Below are 14,601 nucleotides of genomic sequence, written 5' to 3' on the forward strand. Positions count from 1 at the left end.
TAAATCCTATTATAGGTGTTTTTATAACCATTTAAAAGTGTTTCATTTTGGATTGTCCCTTCACAGGGTTTACAAGGTAAGATATGTAGTCAGAAGTGGCTGACCATTAACTTCTGCTGCAGAGTACTAACAAAACTGAGGGTCACTGCTGTTGTCTGTGAAAGATCCTCTGCCAGCATTACCTTCAGTTATCACTGGTGCCTAGGTGCTGCCCTCCAGGAGTTTCTCCACCCCTATCAGCATTGGAATTACAGTATTCATTATCTTCTGCTGATGTGACCCTTAATCTTGAAGGGTGTGGTTGCGTTTTAGGCTGGTGTCTCAGGTTTTACTCTGACCCTGGCAGAAGTCTGTACTTGTAATAAAGTCTGTCCTCCTGATGGTGTTGCTGTCAGCTTCCATGATGCACTCAAATTCCCTCACCATGTTAAGGAATGTATTCGGGTCAGAAGGCATTGAGCCAGTTAATGGGGAAGAGCAAATGACAGCTACAGACAACTAATGGCACAACTGGATCGAAATTAAAGATGTTTATTGGCCAATGTGCACAGAAGTGAAAAGAAAGTGGAACATGAAATGTGAGAATTATTGTTGGGGTGGTTTTTTTGTTTTGTTTTGTGGCAGAGTTTGGTGTGATGAAATTGGGCAAGCTGAACTACAGTCTCCCTTAGTAGACCACTCCGTATTTGTTAGTTTAACTCAACTGGCACTTATTTGTTTTAAAACATTCACTCAGAGACTCTGGTAAATTAGAAAGAATAACATGTTTCCGTTTCCAGATAGCTCTTCTTATACAAAAACAAAATATTTATTTTTGGAAATGCTAACCTTTTACATTATTACTGAGCTTAACTATATAATTTATTTCATTGTTAATCAACTGGTTACATTCCTGACAAAACACTTCACTCTAACTGTTCACTTCTGACTCCATCACCCACACAATTGAACAGTAACTGCAAACTGACAAACTCTAAATGAAAGGAACTTCGACTGGGGAAAAGATAGGAAAAAAAAACTCTGAGGTAGAGAGAGAGAGAATTGGCTGCTACTCACTTAACCACCAGCAACCCCAATTCATAAAAGTCCCTCCCAGTCAAACCTCTTAAAGGCATCATAGGGGTGCAATATATCCAACAAATATGAATCAAGCTATGAACTAAGCTAAACTAGAAACCACAAAAAGAGAAAAGGGATGTTTAAACATTGCAGTGCATAGTGCAAGAGAACTAAAGTGGATAGGAATGGGAGATTTTAAGTCAGACAGTTACAAAGTGTTTTACCCTGGAAATGACAAAATCAGAAGAAACAGTGTGGCTCTAATACTGAGAAAAGATGTAGTACAGGCAGTAAGGGGCTATAATATGACACCTGATTGAATAGCATGCTTGGAAAATCTGTCAACATAACCACAAATCAAGTCTATTCTACCATTACAAATGCTGAAAAGGAAGAAATTGAAAGCTTTTCTGTAAGAAAATTGATCGCATACCGAAGAAGGTATCAATCATAGGTGACTGAAATACAGAAGTAAAAGACAATGCAAGTCCAAACATTGTTGGGCAATTTGGTTTAGGAGGTCAGAAACAAAGCAGAAGAATGACTGAAAGAACTGTGTGAAAGTAACCATGTGTTAATGCAAATACATACTTCCAGTAATTGAACAGACAACTATAAACATGGATAACACTAAATACCCAATATAAAAAACAAAAAGATTACATGATTGGAAATAGTAGATGAAGAAGCTGCTTTCTCTCTGACAAAACAAGACCAGACCAGATTCTAATACTGACCACAAACCTTGATCCATTCCAGTCCAGATTCAGGTCATGGCAGGGTACAGAGATTACACTGGTCAAACTGCAGGATTACCTTTTAAGATTGGGGTTGGGGGTCTAGCACTGTGCTGGTTTTGATCCTTCCTCAAGAACTGTGTCCAGGAAGTGCAGCTTGGGAACGATGTGTCGGCCCCCTGGACCCTCACTTGTGGGGTCCCGCAGAGTCATCAGTATCTCCCAATGCTGTTTAACATCTATGTGAAACCACTGGGGGAGGTCATCAGGAGATTTGGGGTAAGGTGTCACCAGTTTGCTGATGACACACAACCCTATCTCTCCTTTACCACCTCTACAGTGGATGCTGTATAGATGCTCGAGCATTGCCTGGCTTTGGTACTGGAATGGGCCTGCGCAAATAGGCTCAGATTGAAATCAGATAAGAAGGAGGTTGTGCTCCTGGGAGCATCTGTCAAAAGATTGCAGGGAATTGTCCCTAGACTGGATGGGATGGTGTTGTCCTCTCATTTAGGGACCAAGTCCAGAAGTTGGGCATTCTTCTGAACCCGGCTCTTTCCTGGGATTCCCAGGTTGCAGCTGTGTCCAGATTGGCCTTTAACTAGTTTAGGCTGTTTGCCCAACTCCACCCCTACCTAGACGATGACTCCCTCAGGACGTTAGTGTAGGTGTTGGTTATTCCCTGGATTGATTACTGCAATGTTTTCTATGTGGGGCTTCCCTTGAAGTTGACCTGGATACTTCAGCAAGCCCAGAATGCAGCAATCGGACTAGTGGTCGGTGCGAGCAGATTTGATCGTATTACCCCAGTTGTGGCTTGCCTTCACTGGTTACCTGTTGAGTCCTGGATCAGGTTCAAGGTTCTGACTCTCACATATAAAGCTCTCCACAGTTTGGGCACATGTTACCCATGTTACTTGTCAAAGCATCTCTCGCCAGTGCCAACTGCCTGACCCACCAGATTATCATATATGAGGCTCCTCCAGGTAGCCACCCCAAGGAAGGCCCATAAATCTTCTATGAGAGGTAGGGCCTTCTTCATGGTGGTTTAATCTTTGTGGAACCAGCTTTGCCTGGCACCCTCCCTGTTGACATTCAAGTGGCAACTGAAGACATGGCTCTTCAGGGAGGCTTTCCACTCTGGCCCTACTTCAGTTGAGGTGGTCTTATATCTCTATCCAGTTACTGTTATTTTTATTTTCCTGTTTTATCTTTCTCTTAGTTTCATCATTGCTCTGGTGCCTTCTGCCTTTATGTGGTTAGATTCTTACATGGTTGTTATTACACTATTTTACTATGAGCTTGTATTTTAATGTGAACCACCCAGAGTAGTGCTGCAGCACTAATAGGAGCACAATATAAATTAAAGTTAGAAATACTTTAACAAATCCTATCTTGATGTTGGGGCACTCACCCCTCTGGTCCATGCACTCGTAGTCTTGAGATTAGACTACTGTAATGCGCTCTACATGGGGCTACCCTTGAGACTGATGCACAAACTACAAATGGTCTAGAATACGGCTGCCAGACTATTAACTGGGGAGAAAAAAAATCACATTTCCCCCACTCTGGCGGCCTTACATAGGTTGCCCATTCGTTTCCACATTGACTTCAAGGTATTAATGCTTACATATAAAGCCCTAAACGGTTTAGGACCTTGATACCTGACAGAGCGCCTGCTCCCACCTATTGTCTGTTTTAATTCTTGTTTTATATTGCTCAGACTGTAAGCCACCCAGAGTAGATTCGTTTGAATCTAGATGGCTGTGGTAAAAGCCGAATAAATGAATAAAAAATATAAAAGTAATAAATAAATAGTTAACATGAAAAATTAAATTAAAACTGAAAAAGAACACTAAAAGAATCCTGGTGTCAAATATAATTTAAATAACATTTTGAATGAATTTATAGTCTATATAAAGAACAGATTTGCGTTACAAATTTGTCTGACAGTAAACCAGAAAAACTGGACTGAAATCAGTAATATTATTAGGAAAGAATGCAAAAACAATATTCTTTTAATAAAAGAAAAGCTTGCGATGATTCCAATGGGCGTTTCGCTTACCGATCTTCGCATTGCGATGTTCCAAAAACAGCTGATCGGCGGTTCCAACATGGCTGCCGGAAGAATAAAATGGCCGCCTGCAGCATTTTCGCGCCCTGCCCTCGCTTAGCGAGTTGGCGAAAATGGCGGCTGGATGGGCAATCTTCGCTTACCGGTGAGTTTTCGCCCCATAGGAATGCATTAAACAGAGTTTAATGCGTTCCTATGGGGTTTAACATTCCGTATAGCGATGTTTCCGGATATCGACATTAATCCTGGAACGGATTAACGTCGCTATGCAGGGCACCACTGTACAAATATATCCAAGTATTATGAATGAAGCCTGTTAATGCCATCTTAAAATAGAACTATAAGAAAAGTACTATCATTTCGGGGGGGGGGGTTGCATAGAGGCAAAATTACATTTAAAAATACTGATACTTTAGTATATTATTATGCTTTTACTGAATTTTACATGTTATCTATTTAGTTGTCACAGTTAGTGTAGTAATGACCATATGTATACTGTTATTACTGACAGCTTCTGTAGATTTGCAGTCAAAATCATTAGTTGGCATACATTTGCAGTCTTGTTGACCTACAAAAAACAGTGTTCACACAGCTATCACTTTCAAGTGAGCCATACATGAATCTGTTTCTGTATGAATTATATGTACAAACCTACATAAAACTATCTCTCTCTATTACCCCTTCTCCAACTGTAGTTGTATCCGCTTCTAACCACTAAAATGTAATAGTAATATTCTTCTTTAACACCTCTCCCCAATCCTTTTAGGTTTGTTAGAGGAGTATTGGGGAAAAAAGTAAGTAGAATTCATTTTATTTTCCAAAACAATTAATCAACCATCCTATGCATTCTGTGTAAGCCACAAAGGAGGAAGCTTTCCCCTCTTATGGTCAAAATGTTGCCTTCTGGGGTTTCCCATTTCTACCATCTGGAATTTTTCAAGCATTCAAACAACGGTGTTTGTTCATTTGTTTTTGTTTATTTTTTTCTTTAAGGTTGAATGATCTCTCTAAAAGCTTAGCTACAGGCAACACAAGCTTCCAGGAAAAACAAAGTGGGGGGGGGGGGAGCCAGACTTTGGCGGCCAACGTTGTACCCTCAGAACCTGTAACAAACAGCACCAGGCTGAGAAATGTCCAAAAATGTCAGAAACATTTGCATTGGGGAAGACCGTAGAAGTACCCAGATGGTCACTTTGGTATTAATTAATTTGGGATTAGAGGTGAGGAGAAAAGTTGGGAGACTCTGCAACCTCCCTAGAGCTAAACCTGCTACACCTAAGGACCTTCCGGTGGCCTCCAAAGTTTATTAAACACCTTTCCCCCCCCCCCATAAACACTTGGGGTAGGAGGGTTCTGAGGTGATCAGCAGCCATAAAAATGCCCTGAGGGGCACATGCCCCCTCTGCAGTATATTCTAATCACCTCTAACCAAAAATTTGGTCCCACCATTTTCCTGTGGCCCTACCGCATGTTGGAATGTGGCCTCTGATTTCCTCTCTAAATTCAATCATCAAGGTCAAAAAGGTTCCCCACTCTTGATCCTACTTCTGTTGAACAGTTTTCTTAAAATACTGGAAAATATGGACTGCAAGTGTAGTGCTGAACTTGAAAGCTGGCCCTGCGTCCCATGCCCACATGTTTCTGGCTGAACAGCAGAATAGAGTCTATTATCATTTTTGCTTCTATTTCAAAACACTAATCATGGATACAAAATTGTATTTATGCACATTTTTTAAATATTTTTTTCCTGTAATGTATGAGTGACCTATTTCACAGACTTCCCATGTAGACAAATGAGCTACTTTCTGCATACAAAACTAGTTCTATTCGGTGTCTTCTGAATAAACATTGAATGCTCCCTCATTTATTCCCTTTGTTTTCATGATAATTGCATATTCGGTGTATATTCCCCCCTTGTGGCTATCATCTGTGTGCATATATATGAAAGAAAATCATTTTAACAGACATCAGTTTTATGCCAGACATGAATCAGCAGACAGACTTTTTGGTAATTAAATAGCACCTTTCTGGAAAATAATGATTCATTAAAAATTGAATCTGCAAATGCTTTGTTTGTCCTAATTGATGCCTTTTTTGATTATGTGAATACTGTGATCTCATCACAGCAGAATATTTGTTTTCCAAAAAGCAAACTATACTGGCCTTAAAAAGCCCTTGCTTTTAAAAAAAATAATGATGATACATACCCCTAGGTAAAATCTGCATGATTAGTATGCTGCAGTGCACAAATACGCATGGTGATCTCTCATATTTGAACATTTTCAGTATCCACGAGTACGTCCCATAGTAACACCACGTTTTGGACCAGCCTGTACAGAGGAATTACTTAGTAGCCTTGGTAACCTGGCAGAGACTCATGATATTCATGTGCAGGTAAGTAAGCTCAGATTGTATTCAGTGAGAATTCATGTACCCAGCAGTTTTCAGATACTGAATAGCTTTAAAAAAAAAACCCAAAGAAAACCCTGTTCAGCTCACTGCATTAATATCTGCAGTAATAAATGAAATGATATACCCTGTGAAATTTCCTTCAGATTCATAGGACCAACTTCAGATTGAATAACCTTTCAGATAAAACTAGAGGACTTGGAAATTCTCTGAGAATGCCCCTTTTCACTTCACAGTGTAAACATAGGAAACTGAAAAAGCTTGCTGTTCAAAATGGTTAATTTCAGAATGATCTCCCTGAGATTTTGCATTACAATGTTGTTCATTTGTCTTAATGTAAAGTCAAATACTTTGAAATAGGAATGAGAGCCATTGTTGATTATTATTTAATTGCATGATACATGTGCAATGATTATTTAGTTTTTTCTTCAGATGCAGATATCATTTCCATCAAAGTAGTACTTATTTTGTGAAACTTTGGTCTAAATTCACTTGTCAGTTCCAGCTAGAGTAGACCTGTTGAATTAATGAGATTTTGGTTAAATCAGCACCTTTGTAATTTTGAGCACTCACGCCTCTTCCACTTTCTACACTGCAGATGGGCATGAATTGAAAAAAAATGATGATTTGTTGCAATTCGTAATTTGTCAAGGTCGACAACTCACAAATTTATGAATTTTTATGATTAATCATTGAATTGATTTGTTGACTCATCTTTAAAATCCTATAAAATGCCCCCTTCCAGATACCAAGAGATACCAAAATCACAGAGAGGCTTCCTCTGACTCTCCTCTACAAGTCCTGCAAGTTTGGTGAAGTCTGGGTTTTGAACATCTGAGTTATACACTTACAAAGTGCCCCCCAGGAAAATGTCCTTTAGCAGCTGGCTTGCAGAAGTGCTGAAATTTCCCCCAAGCCTGCTGCTAAAGGGCATTTTCCTGGGGGAACCCATTGTGGATGTATCCAAAACTCAGTCTTCACCAAACTTGAAGGGATTGCAGAGAAGAGTTGGGAGAAATTTCTCTGCAATGTTGGTGTTCCTGAGGGGGGACTTTCCTGGGTGGGCCCTCTTTGTGGATGTATAACTCAGACATCCAAAACTCAAACTTCACCAAACTTTCAGAGCTTTTAGAGAAGAGTCAGGTAAATCGTCTCTGTGCTTTTAGTGCCTTTAGGTGCCTGGGGGGGGGGGTGTCTTACAGCCAAAAAATTAGACAAACTGAAAACTGCAAACAAATTCATTGATTCATATTTGTTTGGGGGGCATCACTTCTAACAATACAAATCAACCAATTAGCAAATATTGATGGATTTTGCAATTAGCTTTTTTAATTCATGCCCATCTCTATGCTACATCCAACATTCATCATGGCCCCCACCTTTGTAATGTACTGTGCCAGAAGGTTCCTCAACCCTCAAAAGCAGTTATTTTGTTGGGGAGGGGATAGGGAGCTAAGTAGGTAGGAAATATTTATGAAAATTGGAAGCACTGTTTTATTAGTACAGCCTCCAACATATGGGAACACAGTAATCAGATACCTCACAGTGCTGAGTGATTGTATCATACTACACAGTAGTGAAGCAGAGCCTACAGATTCACCAGTCACTGAACTCAGTGTGACAATAACAGTACTGCTGGTACTGAGGTATTTTTGTTTTTGTTGTTGTTTGGTCTTGTGTGGTGCCATCTTCTACAGAACAGCATAGTTCCTCTTGTTCGTGATACCATTATTCTGTGAATATGTGAAGTTGCCAGGCAAGGAAAAATAAACTCGTCCTTTAAATCACAGGTCCCTGCATCTAAGCCTTCATATTTCACCTAATTACTGTTAGTGCTGTTTTTTTATAAATAGTGTTGCTCATGAACATGAAATGTTTTGTTCTTATCCACAAAATTATGTTGAACAGGAACATTGTGTTGAGTTCTTGTGTTGTTGGGTTTTTTTTTAAAGATTGAAACTAGATCAGAAACATGCTGATGAAACAAGCTGCCTGGCAATCAACGTGGCCAAATGTGTTTTATTCTGTGTTCTTAACTGCTTTCCCCACATTTTTTACTTATATCTTCACATTGTCTACAGTTGTGTTGGGTGTGACTCTTTAAAATGTTGATATCCCGCTGATTAGCTTTGCAGGAGGGAAAGCAAGACTGGACTGAATCTCACCAATTCCTCTTTAATACTAAAAATTGAATGCAGAAAGAGCAATGCATAAGCAACCCAGATGACAGTACTCAGTTGGATTGAAACCATTACTCAGTTGTTTGTTTTTGAGAGTTTTCTTTTGTTCCTCTTGTTCTTGGTGTTTCAGCTAAGCATACACAAGAGTGATGATTATTGCATTCTTCTTCTTTTTTTTTAAAAAAAATTCACACAGAGCCACATAAGTGAGAGTGAAGAAGAGATCAAACTTGTGGAGAAAATGTTTCCATCGTATCAACATTATACTGAATTGTATGATAAAAATAAACTTCTTACAAACAAGGTATGATATTTTAAAGAACGACATAAAACTAGTAGTCAGGAGTATATCTGGAAATGTCCTGTGCTTTGTTCAAGGGGTAGAAAGTACTGCTGAGATAAACTGTGGTAATTGATCAGATTGGTAATTGATAAAAAGTGCATCTGGGATATGGCAAATGCAAAAGGTGGCAAACATATTATTTATATATACCCATATTCAGGTATTATTATCTACACAGAAAGAGTGAAACATTTTGTTGTGCCCCTTCTGCCTGTAGTTTTGTCGCTCTCTGGCCTGTGAAGGGTGATGAGTCTGAAGCAGAAATATTTTGTTTTCCAAGAACATTCTTCACAGGCAGGCCCTTGGTTTTCCTGAATTTTCATGTTAAAGTCAGATAGGCAGATTCTCTTCCGTTCACACTTGTTGCCCTCCAAGTGCCGAGGGCAAAGGCAGAGGAGCAAAGCTAGGGTGCTCCCCCTCCTCACTTGCCACTGTATACACTTTCATAACCCCTCAAGCAGGCTTATTAAGTACATTGATATCTTACTGTTCTCCCATCATGGCATTTAATTGTGACATAACTGGGATTTTTGTTTTTTTTCTCATTTTGGGCCAGATTTGGATCTTCTTAACATCACTTAATAAGACTGCATCATGTGAAACTATGTGTTGCCATCCAAAACATATTTAACGTCCTCCAACTCCTGATAAAATGGTGGCCCTCCAGATGTTTTGGTCTGTAGCTTCCATAAGCCCTCATCATTGACTAGACAGGTATTCTTGCCTACAAACATCTAAAGGGCCATAGCTGCCTACTCTTTTTTTAAGATTTATCACAAGTATTTATACAGATATAAACAATCTCTCCTCAGCTTAGGATACTTCATACAAGAAGCTGCTTAACACTAAAACTAGATCTAGGTCTAGATGGGTGGGTAGAAATCTAACAAACAAACAAACAAACACTTAAACTATGATCTATGAGTGATTTGTGCATAAATCATTTATAGTATTTTCCATTACTCAGCTTGACATTTTTGATAATAGATTTTTACATTTGTGTGAATGTACATTTTTACATGGAATGATTAATGCCTGCTTTCCTTCACTGAAACAGTTACTGATCTTTTTTGTTTTTGAAGCCTCTGCCTATTCTGCTGAATTCACTTCATTTTAAAATTGTATTCTGTCCTATCTAACAGAGTTCCAGTACATCCAAGATTCTAAGAAAACTCCCAAAATGTCAAGTGCAGGGAAGATTTTTGTGTGCACTGAATTGATTTCACTATAAATCCTAAGATATTTCAGACAGTTTTCTTTCTTACTACTTCCCTAACCCAAAGCACTCTGACATTAATGATGACTTCATTAGTGAATGCAATTTTCATATTACTGCAGTCTTTACTTAGAGGCATGTATTGTCAAAAAGGGTTTGTGACAGAGATTTTTCAAAGACTGGGAAAGCATTTCTAATACTTTGCAAATCTTGAGGGAATAGGACTAGTTTCCTTTGAAAATCTCCCTTTGGATGTTCAGATTTGCATAGCATTTTATTAGCTGAATTAGTGCCAATTAGTGCCTTGTTTACATGGTATAAGTAATGTTAATGAGATTCAAATTAAATGCTATGTTTCTAAATAAAGTTGCTGCTGATCAGAGTTTACTACTGACAGTTCCAAGGTTGGCATATTGTGGAGCCTTCTTATGCTGAATACTAGGAAGATGTTCCTTGATTATCTGAGAACAGGGGATACTTTGATTTAAAAACTCATTTAAAAATCCCTTTATGCAGCATAATGCCCAATATTCTGCTTACTCTCAACACTGCACAAAACAGTCTATTCCATGTGCTCTTCACATTTTCCCACTTTACTTCAGATGGGGCAACCTCTAGCTTACATATCTGCACCTTGGAAATGGGAGGAGGAAGCACATAGCGCTCCACTCATGGAGCTATGATGCTACAACTCACCTTGAATTTTTAAGAAGTTGGGACAGGAAATAGAAAAAAATCTGAATTATATATGCAACAGAAAAGGGTGCCTTCTCTCACTGCACCCCACCCCATGGAAATATACCTGCAGAGACATAGGATTTATTTTGTTTGAAAGAATCACATATTGATGTCCTGGAACTCTAATGAACTAGTGTGAGCACTGTCATGGTGTGGTACAAGTTTCCCTTCACAAGTGATGCCCAAAACAACATTTGAGGCAAAACCTAAATTGACAAAACAATATTTGATTCTTACTTTCTCTCAAGAACAAGGAGAGGTAGTTCTATGAGCCTTGTGGTACAGTGCTACTGCCACCAAACTCTGCTAATGACCCAGGTTTAATCCTAGGTAGCTGGCTCAAGCTTCACTCAGCCTTCCATCCTTCCGAAGTTGGTAAAGTTGGTATCCAGTTTGGGTGCGGGAGGGGCAATGTTTAAACTGCATAATTAAATTGTAAACCACCCAGAGAGTGCTTTAACCACTATGGAGCAGTATATAAGCAGCACACTTTTTGGCAGTAACTGTCAATGACAGAAAAAGATCAAGTGCACCATTTTGTTTTGTTTTGAACCTGTAGACCATAATGGCTCACGGCTGCTACCTTTCTGATGAAGAGCTTAATGTGTTAAATCTTAGAGGAGCTGCCATTGTACATTGCCCTAATTCAAACATATCGTAAGTAAAACATTACAGTTCACAAGTAATATTTAAATTATAAATAAATTATATTATTCAAAGCTGTGTTTCAGATAGCAATATCTTTCATCTTGCATTTTAAGGCCGTCTAATTTCACTGTACATTTCATCTGATGATTTAGATGGCGAGTGCTCCAACATTGGAGGCATTCAAAAGCGATTTAGACAACCATCTGTCTGATCTGCTTTGATTTGTATTCCTGCATTGAGCAGAGGGTTGGACTAGATAGCCGTATAGGCCTTTTCCAACTCAGTTATTCTATGATTCTATGATAACTTTGATATGGGCAGGCAACAGCAAAAGTTGGGATATCTGAGTAGAAGAACTACAGGAAGGCGGTGAGAGTGGACGGGTGTGACTGATGGAAGTAGAAATCTGGTACCAAATGAAGGCAAAGGTGGCAAGAAATCCCAGGCTGATACCTGGAAATCCTCATTGTTTCAAGATATAAAGAAAAGTTAGCACAGACAAGACAGCAAATTTGCTGGTAAGGAGAAAGCAAACAGTGGTATGAGTGAAGGCTGAAAAAAAATTCAGTCTTACTGGAAAAAAAATTGATGTTCAAGATCTTAACTTAGGAGAGGATTTAGCAGGGATAAACTGCTGAGTTTGCTAGGGATGGAGAGTGTAGAGTTGGACATTTGCATGCAGATCTGGATCTTTGATCTCAACAAAATGTTAAGAAAGTGAATGTGTTTAGTAATGGCAGGAATGCCTTGGCATAGAGCCTTCCCTTTTTACAGGCTCTGGAAGGTCCTATGGGAGAGCACCATGGATGACATGACTGGATTAAGGACTGGGCAGGAAGTGGGCCACACATATTATGTACGGTGTTTCATAAATGCAGAAGTCTCATCTGTTGTGTATGCACTTGGTTGCCCTGCAGGTCTAAGCTGTTACATGATGCATCTACAGGCAGTGTAGACGTTTCCAGAGTCAAAGGAGTATAGATAGCATAAGCCTAATCACCTTGGTAACAGTTCTTTCATTCCCTTTTTATCCACTGCTGACTTGAACTTTAGGAATGGCTTTTATTTGCAAAATGTTACAATGTCTCTAATGTTGATTTTTTTTTTCTAATGGTAAAAATGCATTTTCCCCTTTTTCTTCACTTTCAACCCAGTATATGTAGTGGGCTTTTTAATGCAAAAAAGGTTCTCCAGCACCATGTGAAACTTGGCCTTGGCACAGGTTAGTAATCTTTACTGTCATCTGTTCCTTATCAATCATTATTTTGAGAGACACATGTACATAATATGCAACTGCAACTATTTGCTAACTAGCAACCATCTTCCATATTTTGATTATTTAACAGCAGTTTTAACATATTTAAAATATAAAAGGATATTAACTGGAAATAATACCCTATTGAGTCTCTTTCTTCCTTCCTTCCCCTTAAGATAAAGCTACTGTCAGAATAATACACTTCTACCCCAACATCGTGGTAGTATAGTTTCTGGAATCTAGCTGATACAGCTGTCATTCCCCAGCCCACTTCCAAGTACAACCCTGGAATAACTGATACTTCTGGTAAAAAGAGGGGGAAAAGTGTTAAATATATCACAAAGTCTTGGTAACATTACTTGACGCTGCATTAAATGCAGAAATAAGAGTTACCTGATTTCCCTGTTTCAAGATGTTGACTATTTGTTGAGTTAGTGTTTTCAAACTAAGTAACTGTCTAAGATCCAAAACCATCCCACAACCCCATTTAAACATTAGCCTGATAGTCTGTACAGGTCAAAGGGTAGTAGTGATGTGTGGATACAGATAAGGCCTGCTTCTCATGCCCACACACACCATCTTGAAGCCCTGCAGAGCTTTGCACATTCGGCACCACTGTGTGCATAGGGGTTGTTAGCCAACCTTTGAGCCCTAAATGATTTCAGGCTTTACATCTGAATAAAGGCTTTGGGATGACTGAAACAGTTCACTGAGCTCTACAAAAAGGCATGAGGAAAACTGTGCTATTTAGTTAAATTATTCTTTATCGTTTAGTCATTAAGTCATTCATGTCTGACTCTTCGTGGCCCCATGGACCAGAGCACGCCAGGCCCTCCTGTCCTCCACTGCCTCCCGGAGTTGGGTCAAATTCATGCTGGTAGCTTTGATGACACTGTCCAACCATCTCGGCCTCTGTCGTCCCCTTCTCCTCTTGCCTTCACACTTTCCCAACATCAGGGTCTTTTCCAGGGAGTCTTCTCTTCTCATGAGATGGCCAAAGTATTGGAGCCTCAGCTTCAGGATCTGTCCTTCCAGTGAGCACTCAGGATTGATTTCCTTCAAAATGGATAGGTTTGTTCTTCTTGCAGTCCAGGGGACTCTCAAGAGTCTCCTCCAGCACCACAATTCAAAAGCATCAGTTTTTGGGCAGTCAGCCCTCTTTATGGTTCAGCTCTCACTTCCATATATCACTACTGGAAAAACCATAGCTTTGACTATGCTGACCTTTGTCGGCAAGGTGATGTCTCTGCTTTTTAAGATGTTGTCTAGGGTTGTCATCGCTTTCCTCCTAAGAAGCAGGCGTCTTTTAATTTCATGACTGCTGTCACCATCTGCAGTGATCATGGAGCCCAAGAAAGTAAAATCTGTAACTGCCTCCATATCTTCCCCTTCTATTTGCCAGGAGGTGATGGGACCAGTGGCCATGATCTTAGTTTTATTGATGTTAATTATTCTTAACCTGACTTTTAAGTGATTAAAATTTCCAAGGGATGATGCAACTCCAACTGACTCCAGCTCCACATATCTTCTGGCTCTCCCTCCCCAGCGGACAGTGTCATCTGCTAACTGGGAGTCCAGAGACTGTTAGTTCTTACTGCCAAGGTTCCCAACTTTAGGTGATCTAGTTGTTCTCGGACTTCAAATCCCAGAAGCCTCCACCACTAGCTGTGCTGGCCAAGATTTCTGGGAATTGTAGTTTAAGAACATCTGGGGACCCAAGGTAGGAACCAGTGCTAGAGGGAATAATAAGTTCCCCACATTGCCTTTGATTGTTGCTTGTCTTGCTTGCTTTTACAATATTTTTAGCACATATTTTCATCTGTCATTTTAGATACATGCAGTTTTAGATGGGTGTGATTTGTGGTTTTATATATTTGTAACTTATGGCCTTAGATATGTATACCTTGCTACTTTTAACTGTGTCTCATGTGAATAGCTGCCC

At 39.5% G+C, this 14,601-nt stretch overlaps 1 protein-coding gene across 1 annotated transcript in view; it reads left to right on the forward strand.

Annotated features, from left to right (window-relative positions):
- GDA (guanine deaminase) overlaps positions 1-14,601 on the forward strand; it is a 54,007-nt gene that overhangs the window by 24,972 nt on the left and 14,434 nt on the right. The window contains exons 6-10 of the mRNA XM_020798641.3: positions 4,637-4,664; positions 6,157-6,264; positions 8,656-8,763; positions 11,316-11,413; positions 12,559-12,626. Of these exons, the coding sequence (XP_020654300.3) occupies positions 4,637-4,664; positions 6,157-6,264; positions 8,656-8,763; positions 11,316-11,413; positions 12,559-12,626 (410 nt within the window). The remainder of the gene's footprint in view (positions 1-4,636; positions 4,665-6,156; positions 6,265-8,655; positions 8,764-11,315; positions 11,414-12,558; positions 12,627-14,601) is intronic.

Source organism: Pogona vitticeps, chromosome 2 (genome assembly GCF_051106095.1).
Source record: "Pogona vitticeps strain Pit_001003342236 chromosome 2, PviZW2.1, whole genome shotgun sequence".
NCBI lineage: Eukaryota > Metazoa > Chordata > Lepidosauria > Squamata > Agamidae > Pogona > Pogona vitticeps.